Source organism: Oncorhynchus nerka, linkage group LG2, assembly GCF_034236695.1.
Source record: "Oncorhynchus nerka isolate Pitt River linkage group LG2, Oner_Uvic_2.0, whole genome shotgun sequence".
Lineage (NCBI taxonomy): Eukaryota > Metazoa > Chordata > Actinopteri > Salmoniformes > Salmonidae > Oncorhynchus > Oncorhynchus nerka.
This window is the reverse complement of record NC_088397.1, coordinates 53737432-53750769: the sequence shown is the minus strand read 5'-3', so window position 1 is coordinate 53750769 and position 13338 is coordinate 53737432. Positions and strand designations below refer to the sequence as shown.

The following is a 13338-nucleotide window of genomic DNA, read 5'->3' as shown; positions in this document are numbered from 1 at the left end:
TTTAACCAGGCAAATCGGTTCACAAATGATTTAAAATGGCCAAATCTGGACGATGCTGGGCCAATTGTGCGCCGCCCTACAGGACTCCCCATCACGGCCGGATGTGAAACAGCCTGGCTAATCCATCCACCTGACAGGTGTGGCATATCAAGAAGCTGATTAAACAGCATGATCATTACACAGGTGCACGTTGTGCTGGAGACAAAGGCCACAAAAATATGCAGATTTTTCACACAATGTCAGATGTCTCAAGTTGAGTGCGTGCAATTGGCATGCTGACTGCAGGAATGTCCAACAGAGCTGTTGCCAGAGATTGACATTTTAGTGTCTCTACCATAAGCCACCTTAAACGTCATTTTAGAGAACATGGCAGTACATCCAACTGGCCTCACAACCACAGACCAAGTGAAACCACGCCAGCCCAGGACCGCCACTTCCAGCTTCTTCACCTGCCCGATCGTCTGAGGGGGGGTGCTGAAGAGTATTTCTGTCTGTAATAAGTCCCTTTTGTGGGGAAATGCTCCTTCTGATTGGGTGGACCTACACCTTTCCAGGCCCATCCAGAGCTGTGCCCCTACCCAGTCATGTGAAATCCATAGATTAGCGCCTAATTAATTTAAATGGACTGATTTCCTTCTATGATCTGTAACTCAGTAGAATCTTTGAGATGGTTGCATGTTGGGTTTATATTTTTGTTCAGTATATAATCAATAGTATACTTTTGGGGATACATTGACAGTTGTAGTTTTGCATGGGGGCACTCTGTATTTCTATTCTTCGGTTTACTGCTCGTACATAAAATTTCAAAATTGGTCACTTTCGAAGGCGGACACATGACAGAACCATCAAAATCTGAAAAATGTTTAATAACTATCTTTAACCATTACCAGACAGACATAACAATCAGAAATCATTTCCTCTCTTCCACATCAATCAACACATCGCAATATCAAGACAATGAGGTCTACATTTTTCAATCTGTTCCCTTCTCTCTTCAGTCAGTCAATGTTTCTGTCCCACTCAGTTGGTCCTGGGTTTCTTATTGGCTCCCTGCAGCCACTGTTGGAGAGGCCCTGCAGTCTTCAGCTGCTTCTCAGGCCTGGTCTCTCTTGTGTGCCCCTCCTGTTTGACTTCCCCAGTGTCTGACTCTTTCCTCTTTGGGTGCGTGCTGCTCTTCAGCCAGCCCATCATCATCTTACTGCTGGCTGAAGGCTTGGGCTCCTGGGGAAGGTGATGAGGGGGTAAGTGGAGGCAGGGAGGCAGGGAGGAACAAGTAGTATTGTATGGAGCCAATTATACATTTTCTCTTTAGGTTTTAAATCTAGATTTTTAGTAAATATGTGAAATGTTCAGTCTGGGACCACCTTTCTAATGATCATGAGATATTCAATGGTTGGAACACATCATCAGACATCTCAAATATGGGTATGTAGTGAGGCCAAGCTGTTGTACCTTAGCTTGAAGATCCACTGGCTGCAGGCACTCAGGGGAGTTGTTTCGAGAGTTGTTGACAAATGAGGAGACAGGGTGAAAGGTCAGTGTATTTTTGGACTGAAGCAATTTAAGGGCATCTAATGACTTGACCTCACCAAAATCCAGCCATCTTCTGACCTCCTCCTCTCCATCGAGAATCGCTGGCATCCTGTATGTCAATCGCAATCATTGGTAATTATACATCATACACAAACTCTCATATACACAGAACATACTCAATTTACTCAAAGAGAGAGTAATGCTTGAGACCGAGGCCCTTACCGGTCATGGATGCCTTGAAGATTAGGGGATGCATCCATAGTGATCACAGTGTAGGTGTAGAGGGGATCTCCACCACTAGGGGAGTCCAGCAGTCAAACAGTCCTGCAATGGTCAGCAACCGCCATCCTCTCCACTCATGGTCTCCTTTGTCCTCCTACACAAGACAGACACACAAATAGGCAAGGTATATATGCTCAAAAGGCAATGCTCAAATTATTTCATTACTGCAGACTAAAAACAGAGAAAGATCACAAATGGGTCTGAATGGAGTCAAAAGGGGTGTTTTTTTGGGGGGGGGGGGGGGCAGCGGATGGGGGATATCATCAGTATAATCAGACTCAAGCATCTTACTCTGAATGTTGTCAGTTTTCTGTGTTTGCTCAGTGATGCATGGTCCATGTGTGTCAGAAGCTCACCTCTTTCTGGTCTACAGAGCCTTCCTCGGAACTGCATGTCTGTGGATCCTCCTTACAGGGTGTTCCCTCATCCTGGTCCTCTGTTTTCACATGAACGGGTCCTTGAGTCTGGGGGAAATAGATGAAGAAGGGCTGCTTGTCTTTCTCCTGCCTCCTCCATTCATAAAAGCCATCAGCCAGGATGACACAGCGCTGTCCTTTCAACAGCGGATCCTGAAATGAAATAGTACACAAACATTCACTAATACACATGGAAACCGTTTGAGGATGCACGCTGTCCCTGTTGACAATGAGTTATGTGCATTTCATGTGGAGATGAATCAAACTCACTCCACACCTTGTAGGACTTCTTCTCTAGCAGAGTCTCACTGCGACAGTTGTTGGTGCTATACTGCATCTTGTTTGGGTCATTCTCCTTGAACCAGGCAGGCACCAGGCCCCAACGCATCACTGCCAGCACACATTCATCCACTGGGGCATTCTGAGAGAAAAGGGTTAGATGGGGACCATCTGGTTAATACACAAATCCTTTCCTCAAGGAAAGGCGCAAATGACGCCCCCCAAAAGAAACATCCAGCCCTCCTGGCCAGAATCAGTTGATCTGCTTCAGTTGCACAACTATACTTACCTTAACAAAATGTCTTTGGGATAACAAGACTGGGCTCAAAGACTGGGGGCTCTTGTTGTAGGAAGGTCGGTACTTATCAGAATCTCCGTCTTTCCACCTTGGCTGTCGACGCTGCCCTCCTCGGTCTCTGTACTGGGAGGCGCGGCTGACTTCATCTGCCGCCAGGGTGCATGCAGTCCTCCCGCACATCCTCAGCCCAGTAGTCCCAGTGCAGTCTGATGGAATAACAACAACATGCAGTCATGAAATGTATGCATTGGGTTTGCCAGTAGATACCGACCCTACCATTGCGCTTGTTTACACTGAGCTGAACTGGGGTCGGAACGCAATCATGGTAACATTATCTTGTCAGTGCGAGATATGGGTCGGAAAATGTACCTCAATGCAGGGATGAGATATGCCACTGTACTCCAAATTTGACCCATTTCCATAATTTTATTTAAATAGGCAAGTCACAACGATACATCGAGAAGATTTAAAAAGCTGCTTGTTTTCCCAGAAAACATGCTAGCTAGCAGTAGCCACCGCGGCCATTATGGAATGGCAGTGTCAGCCAATCAGTTTTTTTGTTGTTCAACGCAACATTCCATAATGGCTGCTGTGGCTATTGCTAGCTAGCATGAGGACGGAATGGGCAGTTTCCCAGGAAAACTAGCAGTATATCAATCTCGATAGAGCAGTGTGGATAGAGGTACAATTTGCAGTACAGTGACATACCAGGTACGTTTTCCGACCAATATCTTGTGCTGGCTCTACCTGTTCTGAACCTAGCCAGCAGATCCGACCTGCTTGCTTACAGATGCACTAGGGTCGGACAGGCTTCATGTATAGGTTAAGACACCGCAGAGCTGGCTCGAGATGTGGCTCGGAAAACGTACCTTAATCCAGGGATGATAAATGCATTATACTCCAAATTGTACTATTAACCCAGCTGTTACACAGGGAAGATTGAACGACTGCTAAAAAAACAGCAGTCGTTCAATCTTCTCGGTTTAACAGTTGGGTTAATGTAACAATTCATAGTACAACGCATTTCTTACCCCTGGATTGTGGTACGTTTTCCAAGCCATATCTTGCTCCGGCTCCACAGTGTCTTAAACTTCATAGGGATAGCTGTCCCGTCAACTGGACAGTTGTAAATCATTTAGCGCCGTGTGTCACGATCGCAGATTTTAGAGAGACAACAAATGTCGGTACATACAAGTCTTATATCAGCTGAAAGCCTAAATTCTTGTTAGCCTAAACTGCACTGTCCAATTTACAGTAGCTATTACTGCGGGAAAAAATGACATGCTATTGTTTGAGGAGAGCTCCTAACAACAAAACACTTTTTTTTTTACAGCGGTAGGTTTGATAAATTCACCTCCGAAGGTGGAATGTGTACTTACATTTTGAAATCTTGCTCTGATTTATCATCCAAAGGGTCCCAGAGAAAACATGAAGTGTTGTTAGATAAAAATCATTTTTCATATCCTAAAAAAAGGTCCATATAGCATGATCCGATTTTGTATTTCCACTCGTTCAATTGGCAAAGAAAGGAATCTGTGAAAACGTAACCCTAAACGTTGTTTCAACCAGTCAAATAACATTCATATTTATTCCTCAGAGATCCTAAAACGTAACCAGACTTCACTATATCATTAGGAGTGTAGTATATCCTATAGGACACCAAATTTGGTCAGAGAGCGACGCCTTCATGGCACGTCAATGACGTGGGCGGTCTTCACTTGATTGACTGTCACTTTGTCAAATAAGCACCAATCGGGGTCAAACAAAGCTAATGATCTGGGCTTTACAGGAGTATGCAGAAACCCAGTATATGTCGCAAAATGTTACTGCTAACCTTGTGCGACAGCAAGCCTTTTTCATTTGGACAGAAATATGGAGGAGTTATGAAGTTATGAAAACTGGGTGTTTTGCAAATGTTGACCTTATAATATGGCTACTAACACTGGAAAAGCTAAATCAAAGTCCAAGTATACAGATTTAATGATATTCTTGCAGAAAAATGTAAAGTGAATGTAAATGTCTCCTTCACGATTTGCACAAATGTACCTGGGTGACTTCACACGTCATGTAGTTTACTCATACTTCAAGTTATCCGTCTGAAACTTTGCACATACACTGCTGCTATCTTGTGGACACCATCGGAATTACAATGATGGCTAGATTTGGGACCTTGCTGTTGCATTTCAAAGATGGTGATGTATTTTCATCTACCAGATCTATTGTGTTATATTCTCCTACATTCCTTTCACATTTCCACAAACTTCAAAGTGTTTTCTTTCAAATAGTACCAAGAATATGCATGTCCACCAGATACATCAAACTCTTCACGCTCCGGCGGACGTTATTCATTGTTAATGGAACAGTCCGCAATGCTACATTTGGGATGCCGCACTAGGCTGCAGTGCGTTCTGTGTACCGCATGCATTCAATATTTTCAACTCGTGAGTTGCATTACCGTGCAGTGATACAAATGGAAGTTCATTATGCGTGTCCCATGGCGGGGGTTGCACCATACTGAGGCCAAATTATGATGACAATTGTGTAGTTAGAGAGGAGAAGATACTGGATGAATGACTGGAAATTCATCTCTGGTAAGAATGACACAGACAATTCATCATTACTATACTTGGGTAGCCAACAGAACGCAGTACAGAATTAATACACACAGCACTTTTCAGTGTGTAATTTAGCATGCCATCACGCAGAGCAAGCTAGTGATTTGAAATCAGTACTCTATATGGGAACAACCAGTTCAATTTGTTGATGTTGCTAGAGATGAGTGGAAAGAATAGAAACAAACTAGATTCATTGTTGTAATATGCCGTTGTGCGCACCAGTCTCTTGGTAGCTCTGCCATCCTATGAAACCATTAGTCAACAGGATAATAACTTTCATCTGTTCTAATTATTAGCTTTGGTCAAACAGAGCGAAAATGGTCTTCTCTATGTTGCAAACTGTTCTGCAACCTTGCAAGGGTCATGATGTACAGAAAATGTGGGCTAAACATTTGGCAAAAACAACATATGGCAAAATGCATGTATCTGGTGGACATATGGCATTAATCTACACAGGAAGGCTGTCAGACCCTAGTACAGCTGTAAGCAAGTGGGTAGGATCTGCTGGCTAGTTCCGACCCCAATGACAGTGCAGCTCGGTGTAAACAAATGTAAAAGTAGATTCGGTATCTTCTGGAAAGCATTGGGTATGCGAACTGACAAACTAAACATTTTCCAAGGTGACTCAAGAAGCATTAGCTAATAGCTAGCTATATCGATCTACCAGTAACGTGAACTATCTGTTAGCTTAGCTTGCTAACTACCAAGTCAACCATGCAACTTTATTTTCAGCTAACTGCCTAGGAAGCCACGATTCAACTTCAGATAGCTGACAAATCTTTCGATGCATGGTAAAAATGGGAGAACCAAATATAAGTATTTACATAGTGGTGATTTACCGTTGTTTGTGAAATTTCTGTTGTTTCGGACTGGACTTCGTCTCGACTTGCCAGTCACTGCAGCATAAGTCAGAGGGCGCGTTCAGATGGTTATTCTTCTTCTGATATCGTGGCGGTTACGCAAACAAACGTTGTGCATGTCGCTACCTACTGTGATGGAATATACGATCAATCATGATCTGGGTACATCTTTTCCTTCTTTTACATTGTACAGCTAGCTACATGTTCAATTATTTGGCATTTAATACACCGCAATGGGGATGGGACAAATTATCTGACATTTAAACTAAGGACTCTTTACTTTTCCAGGCAAAACCTTCTAACCTCAGCAGCACTGATAAGCTTTCACTTATTTGACCCTCTTTCCTACTGATCAACCTTTTGGCCTCAATGACTCTTCCTCCCTTCACATTTCTTAAATATAATCTATGGACATATATTGGGACCCCAGTGATGACTCCCCTCAACCTAGAATACACACCTGGGACATGGCTTTTAATATTATTCCAATTCTTCTCTTGCTGACCCTGGCTACCACAAAATATGAACAATCTACCATTTCCAATGAACCGAGCTAATTTGACTTCACCCACCTCTTTCTCTACAGCATTGGTTAGTCAGATGGGGTGTAAATGAGGACCTGTGGTCTCAAACACCATCACCACTTTCCATTCCAACACATTACTCTTGCTTCCTACCTTGATCCTCTATATACTTTCTTTACTATACACTCTACTGCTTTGTGTATCATAATCTGTCTTTCCACTACTGACCATTCCGCTCCTTGACCCTCATCTTCCCACTCCATACCATCAGAACCAACACTCATATCGTTTGCATTCCAGCACAGCTGTTGCTTCTCCAACCTTCTCTCCATTTCATCCCTACCAGTTGAGTTGGTTAAATGTTTTGCAACGTTATGTAGTGTTAAAAGTAAATTGCACATCACATTGATATTCCCTCACAACCCTTTTCCTGATATTTATTTTTTCACACATTACGTTTTAGTTTTTCCATACTAGAGATACACTATAAACGTTAAATAAAATGTAAACAAAATCAACAACAGAACTTGGAAAATGCCAGTGGAAAACAATACTAGTTAGTCTCAGAAAACAAATGCCAGTAATGCACACAGAGTACCACATGAAATCATCATAAGCTCCTCTGGTGAGGATGGTCAAACTGAATACACTGAAAGTTTAGTTCACATACTCATACAAGAATACACAAATGATCAAAAAATGCATGCCTCCATTTTCAACAACTATGACAATCATGCTACATCATTGCAGGTATTCACTGTACTTCCATTGGATAGTTATATAGAGTAAGAAAACGTGATAAAATGCTTATGGCCACTAGAGCATGGAAGCATATGACCAGATACACACACACACACACATATACAACAGTATATACTCATTGGCAGACTGAAACTACCCCTTCCCACACCCACCCTAAATGATTGCCCCTCTACCCATCCAGCAGCTTGAGGATGCTGTCTCTTTCCTTCAGTGCTTTCCATGCCTGATCCTTCTCCTTCTTTGTTGGTGTGCGTTTCTTCTGCCTGGCAGCCATAATGCGACGGAAGCCCTCCATGACCTCATTATCAGACACCCGGACCCTCTGCCGCAACTCCTGCTTCCGCATCTCCTCCTTTGCCAGGCTGTAAAGGAGGACGGTGAAGGGACGGTTAAAGTCTATGAGGCGTGTTGTGAATAATAGCCAAATCCAGTACTAGTTTTTGATGAGTGTTCAGGTACTGCACATGTGATGAGGTGAAGCAACTGGGCCTTCTATAAATGCAACTCATTATCATCAACGTAAGAACATCCCTCCTTTTAGGTCTTAAACCAGGGGTGTCAAAAGTGCCTGCTTTCCTTTAAATTTTCCTTTCAATTAAGACCTAGACAAGCAGGTGAGGTGAGTTCCTTACTAATCAGTGACCTTAATTCATCAATCAAGTCCAAGGGAGGAGTGAAAACCCGCAGACACTCGGCCCTCCGTGGAATGAGTTTGACACGTTTCTTAAAGTCATCAGACAATTCTTTAGGACCTTAAATCAACCTTATTGCTCATGTACATTTTACATTTCTCCCCTGCACTTTTCTCTCGTTCTCTCACCGGAGTAACTCCTGCTTACGGGATCTGTTGTGGGCACTCAGGGCTTTGAGTTCAGCCTGTCTCTTGTGGAGCTCAGCGAGCACCTCATCCTCAGAGTCTCCGCCTGCTCCGGGTCGCTCCTCAGAATCAAGCAGCCCCTGAGACATCAGCTCCTCCTTAATCCGTGCCTCGAGAGAGCGCGTGTGAGGAACACTAGGAAATAGGGAGAGTGGGAAAGTCAGCGGAAAGAAAGATCTAGTTGACTGATTGGTAAGTGACTGAGTGGCAGAAGAAGCAATCAGTGATTGGAATATATTGGTGTAATCTACAAAGCCTTTGTTGCTATTTATCATTTTCCTACAGGGTATCTGTAGAGTGTATCCTACAAGGTTATAACGGGGTGATGTTAGTTTATGGAGGATATGCCTTTACCTAAAAGCTTTGCCCTGGCTGCGAGGTGAGGTCCCAGCCCCCTCGTTCCCTCCATCCTTCCCGGATATGTCAGGGATTGGAGAATCCTCCATGGGTGATATGATATTCTCCTGCAAGAAAGAAACAATACTTAAAGAATTTCAGCTCTACAGTTTAATTCTAAAGTATTCAAATCGACTAGTTATTTGCAGGGATGTGTTTAAGTCATTTAGAATTGTATGCGTAAACAACAAAGCCTGAAATATGTGACCTCGACAAGAGCCTGAAGGAGCCGCTGTGTAAGAGGACCAAAAGGACAACCATCATCTGGTGGGTCGTGCTGGGACTCTGACTTTTTTAACAGGGCATCCACATCTAAGAGAATAAAATCCCTTGTGTCAGACATAATTAAACATGATTTTTTAAATTGATGATGCTAGAGGAAGACAAAACACTACTCATTCGTGAAGGCTCATCCACTCAATACATGCTGTATGTCGTTATCCCCATCTCCTAGCCTGCCCTCACCTTTGGCGTCAAGTTCAGACAGTGGTCCCATGAGGCTTTTCTTCTTGTCATTGGCTCGAGCCCCTTCCCGCTGTTCCTCCAGCAAATCCTCCTGAGCCCATCGCTGAGAGTAGTGTTTCCCCAATGCCGGAATCTACACAATATAATCAATACAATATTATTTATCTATGTTCTCTCCTTGGGGCAATGTGTAACAGAGGATGAGTCACAGAATACCTTCTATCAGATAGGCTAGTAGTGCTTGGGACCTGAGAGGCCAGCTACTATAAGTTGTGTCGTGTTATGCTCATTGCATTAAGGGGTAGGATTCAATATTGTACCTTGTAGTATTCAGCCTCATCATCCGGGGGCTTCAGGAGTTCTTCCAGAACCCGGATTTCTTCATTTGTGATGTCAGCACAGTATGGCTCTACTGATGCCCAAAATCTGGAAAACACAAGACACAAATACACTGGAAAATCTTGCATGTGGGACAATGAAAAACAGCCAAACACCGTCAGTGACATTAGAGCAGTGTTTCCCAACCCTGGTCCTCGAGTACCACCAACAGTACACATTTTTATTGTGACCCTGGACAAGCACATCTAATTCAACTTGTCAACTAATCATCAACCCCTGAATGAGCCGGTTTCCCAAAAACATCTTAAGCTGATGGGTTCAAGAAGATGGCAGACAATGGAAAAAGGAAGAAACAAACATTATGAATAAATATGGAGTGGGAGATTGTACAAACCTTCTGAAGGATTGTTGAAGGAGAGGATGGTCGACAAGGGAAACAGAAGAAAATATGTCCTGAGTGAATATGGAATGGAGGATCGGACAGAACTTCTAGAAGAGTTACAGAAGGAATTGAACACGACAAGAGTGAGGGTGAATCAATTGCGGTGGCAGGTGTAGTGATGACAGCTGAGAATGAGTTGAGTAGAGGGAAGCGGGGTGGTAGAGAAGGTTGGCGACAAGTGTAAAAAGAGGGATATATGCTCTAGTAGCTTGGAACCTGAAGTACCCGTGGTGGAGACTGCTGAGTTCGGGCCTCGTTCCAAAGATGTAAAGGATGATTCTGGTCCAGTGGGAGTGAGATTGGTGGAGAGTGGATACTTGCAGTTTGGCTGAAGAGTGAAAGACCGTGATAAAGGAAACAAACAAAAAAGGACTCAAGTTGTTCATGAGTATAGGTTTTTGGTTGGAGTAGGGTTCACTAACAATGATGCTTTTTGCGGGATCCGTTTGAAGTATCAATGATGGTAAGGGATGCATTGGGAAAGGTGGAGTCGGTCAGAGGGACCAGAAGTGGTTTTGCTTTGATTTCTTGTGTGTCGAAAGAGCAGAAGGAAAGGGCATTAAGGACAAACTATCGACTTATGAAGTGGAGAGTTTTGATTTTTGTAGCAGAGTACCTTTAAAAGTTGTCATCTCTGGCATCGTATTAGATGTGGAGGCCTTGTGGTTTACGAGGAGCAATACCAGGAGTAGTTGGAACACACCGGCTGAACCATGCAGTGGATGGGGATTAAAGAAGAAAGCCTTTCAGTATTATTAGTGTTTGAGGAAGAGTATCTCCATTCAAATGTGAAGATGGTATATGTTAGATATGCGGTGAGAGCTTGTGTGTCCAAGCTGGTGTTTTGCCGGAATTGCGAAAGGTATGGACATGTATCAAGTGTGTGTCGAAGGAATGTTGTTGAAGAATCTGAGAGTGTACGATGTTATTGTGATGGCAACCATCTTCCAAATTCCCCAGAGTGCCTGGTTAAGGTAAAGGAGTATGAAGTGGCAAGGGTCAGGGCTATTCAGCAGGTCTCCTACACGGAGGCACGTGAAATAGTTGAAGGAGCGAAGGGAGCTGAAGATATAGCGGTGGATGCTCCGCAGACTGTGGAGATTCAGTGCTGTTCAACAGTTGAGGGAAACTGATATGCTGATTGTGAAGAAGGTTGAGTAGCTTTTAGCAGGTATGGTGTTTATCGGGCATTTGATTAATTGCACTGCATAAATGAAAAAGTCCAAGAAACTGCGGCTGAAAGGTTTTGGGGTTCCAGGATTTCACTGCTGAAACATTGCAAAGAATACTGTCCAACTATGCTCTTCCTTCCCAGGCCCCAGAGCCTGTAGGGTTGGGCTTTGGCAGTTGAATCTGAATAAAGGTGTACATTGTGTTTTGTTTATTTTGTTCAGTTTTATTTAGTTAATTATTTGGGCTGATATACAGCCAAAACAGTAGGTGGCGGCAATACACCAATAGGTGTAGTTTGCCATAACACTTTAAAGAAGAAGAAGCAGCCCTCAATGAGCTGTTTGTCCAGGGCTACAACAAAAATGTCTACTGTTGAGGATATGAGGACCAGGGTTGTGAAACACTGCCTTAGAGCACTGTTTGTGTGAGATGTGATTGTCACCGACCTGTTGGGGGCATCATTCTTAGGATTACGGGGAATGTCCTGTGGATCCTCACTTAACTCGTACTCCTGGACTTTGGGCTGCAGATTTTTGGATTTAGGTCGTCCAGGACCAGGCCCAGGCCCGTGACTGCCCTTTCCATCGAGTTTCTGCTTCTTCGGTTTGTGACGTGATGAGGCTGAGAGGTCTGCGTCCTTTCCCAGCTTCAGAAAGCGCTTGTCCCCTTTCTTATCCTGCCAGTCTGTGAGGATCTGAGAAAAATAGGTACCAGTCACCAACAAAACATAATTATCAAATAAGGATGACACAAGTATCACTTGTAGTAGCAGAAACACTATGGCAGCAAAATATCTTGCCTGTCCAACATTACAGATGGAGGTGTAGCAGCAGCAGGTAGAGTAAGGAGGCAACTCAGGCTGTCCAATGACATAAAAGCTGCTCAACTGTTTAATGACAACATTTGAGATGTGCTTACTGACTCCTGCCTTACCTGCCTCTGTTCTTCCAGAGCTCTGAGACGGCGGCTAGCAGAGGACAGGAGAGTCTCCAGCTCCAGCTGCAGTGTGTCCAGCTCCTCAATACCGATGCCATCGTCCTCTGAGCGCCCGAGCACGGCAGTGTAGCGGGGGCACACCTTGACATGCTCTACTGGCTTAAAGTCATAGTACTTTAGAGGGGGGCAGTCCTTCAACTCACTCATCTTGATGGTTAGAGTGGGCTATGTCTATGTGGAGGAGAGATCAAGTGCACCATTGGTCATACAAAAATTAACAGACATCATGAAACAGTCAATTCTCTCTCACTCTCGCACACACACACACACACACACACACACGATTCAACTATTAAAGTCAGGGCTGGTTGAATCAGGTGGGTGGCACTGCGCTGGAACTAAAGTCTGCACATCCTGTGGGTCCCCTCAGAACCAGGAGTGGCAGGATTAGAAGAAAACTAATCTGTCAATAAAGCAACCCTGGACCACTGCTCTGGAAAGGCTCCTCATATTAGTTTCAAGAACGGGGAACAACGTGGGTGATTTCCATTGAAGATAACGTGAACGTTAGCTAGCTTGCTGGCTTTAACACAGTATGCGCTGAATGACCAGTGCGTCGGAAACTAAACTGACCATTCACAATATCAATCAGAACCCCCAATGCAGCTGGACAAGACAGTGGTTTGATTACAAATGCACCATGTAAATTGGCTTAATTTTGAATATTAACACACCGCTATTTAACTTACCTCTGACCCGTAGACTGGCATCCATCATTGACTGAACCATCTACGGAAGAAGGGGGGTAAGAATTTTCAGGAACAGAGATTCGTGTTCAATTTTGAAAACTTGTAAATCGTTTTTCTGAGTGTTAAATTATCTTCAATTGTTACTAATATTTTTGTTTCACTGATAACCAAGTAAAGAATAAAGAATGTCAGAGACACTACATTGTAGAATGGTATCTCCGGTAAAAACATATATTTAAAAAAATATATCATATTTGGGGATGTGTATTTACGGTAATGGGAATCAAACGAATATTAAGGATCTAAATATTTGTATTTGTCACTCATGTTTCTGAAGTTCTATGTGTAATAATACAATAGTTCTTAATACAATTATTATTAAAAAATATCAC

General features: G+C 43.4%; 2 protein-coding genes across 4 annotated transcripts; both read right to left on the bottom strand.

Moving 5' to 3' along the window:
- Positions 1-845: 845 nt before the first annotated feature.
- hmces (5-hydroxymethylcytosine binding, ES cell specific) lies at positions 846-6371 on the bottom strand. The gene is given in 8 exon segments (XM_029674443.2): positions 846-1221; positions 1453-1642; positions 1756-1837; positions 1840-1909; positions 2172-2384; positions 2509-2652; positions 2800-3014; positions 6263-6371. Coding segments are annotated over 7 exon segments (1089 nt in total). The 5' UTR covers positions 2989-3014; positions 6263-6371; the 3' UTR covers positions 846-1020.
- Positions 6372-7218: 847 nt separating this feature from the next.
- LOC115138033 (transcriptional adapter 3) lies at positions 7219-13031 on the bottom strand. 3 transcript variants are annotated; one of them, XM_029674425.2, is made up of 9 exons: positions 12947-13030; positions 12195-12428; positions 11708-11955; positions 9628-9733; positions 9308-9440; positions 9051-9154; positions 8801-8910; positions 8390-8581; positions 7219-7931 (listed from the first exon to the last, which is right to left on the bottom strand). In XM_029674425.2, the coding sequence occupies exons 2-9, from the start codon at positions 12402-12404 to the stop codon at positions 7739-7741; spliced, it is 1296 nt and encodes a 431-aa protein (XP_029530285.1). In that variant the 5' UTR covers positions 12405-12428; positions 12947-13030; the 3' UTR covers positions 7219-7738. The 3 variants fall into 3 exon arrangements, with proteins under 3 accessions (XP_029530285.1, XP_029530291.1, XP_064856245.1); XM_029674431.2 differs by lacking the exon at positions 12947-13030 and adding an exon at positions 12831-12915; XM_065000173.1 differs by lacking the exon at positions 7219-7931 and having other exon boundaries at positions 8386-8581; positions 12947-13031.
- Between the last annotated feature and the right edge of the window lie 307 nt (positions 13032-13338).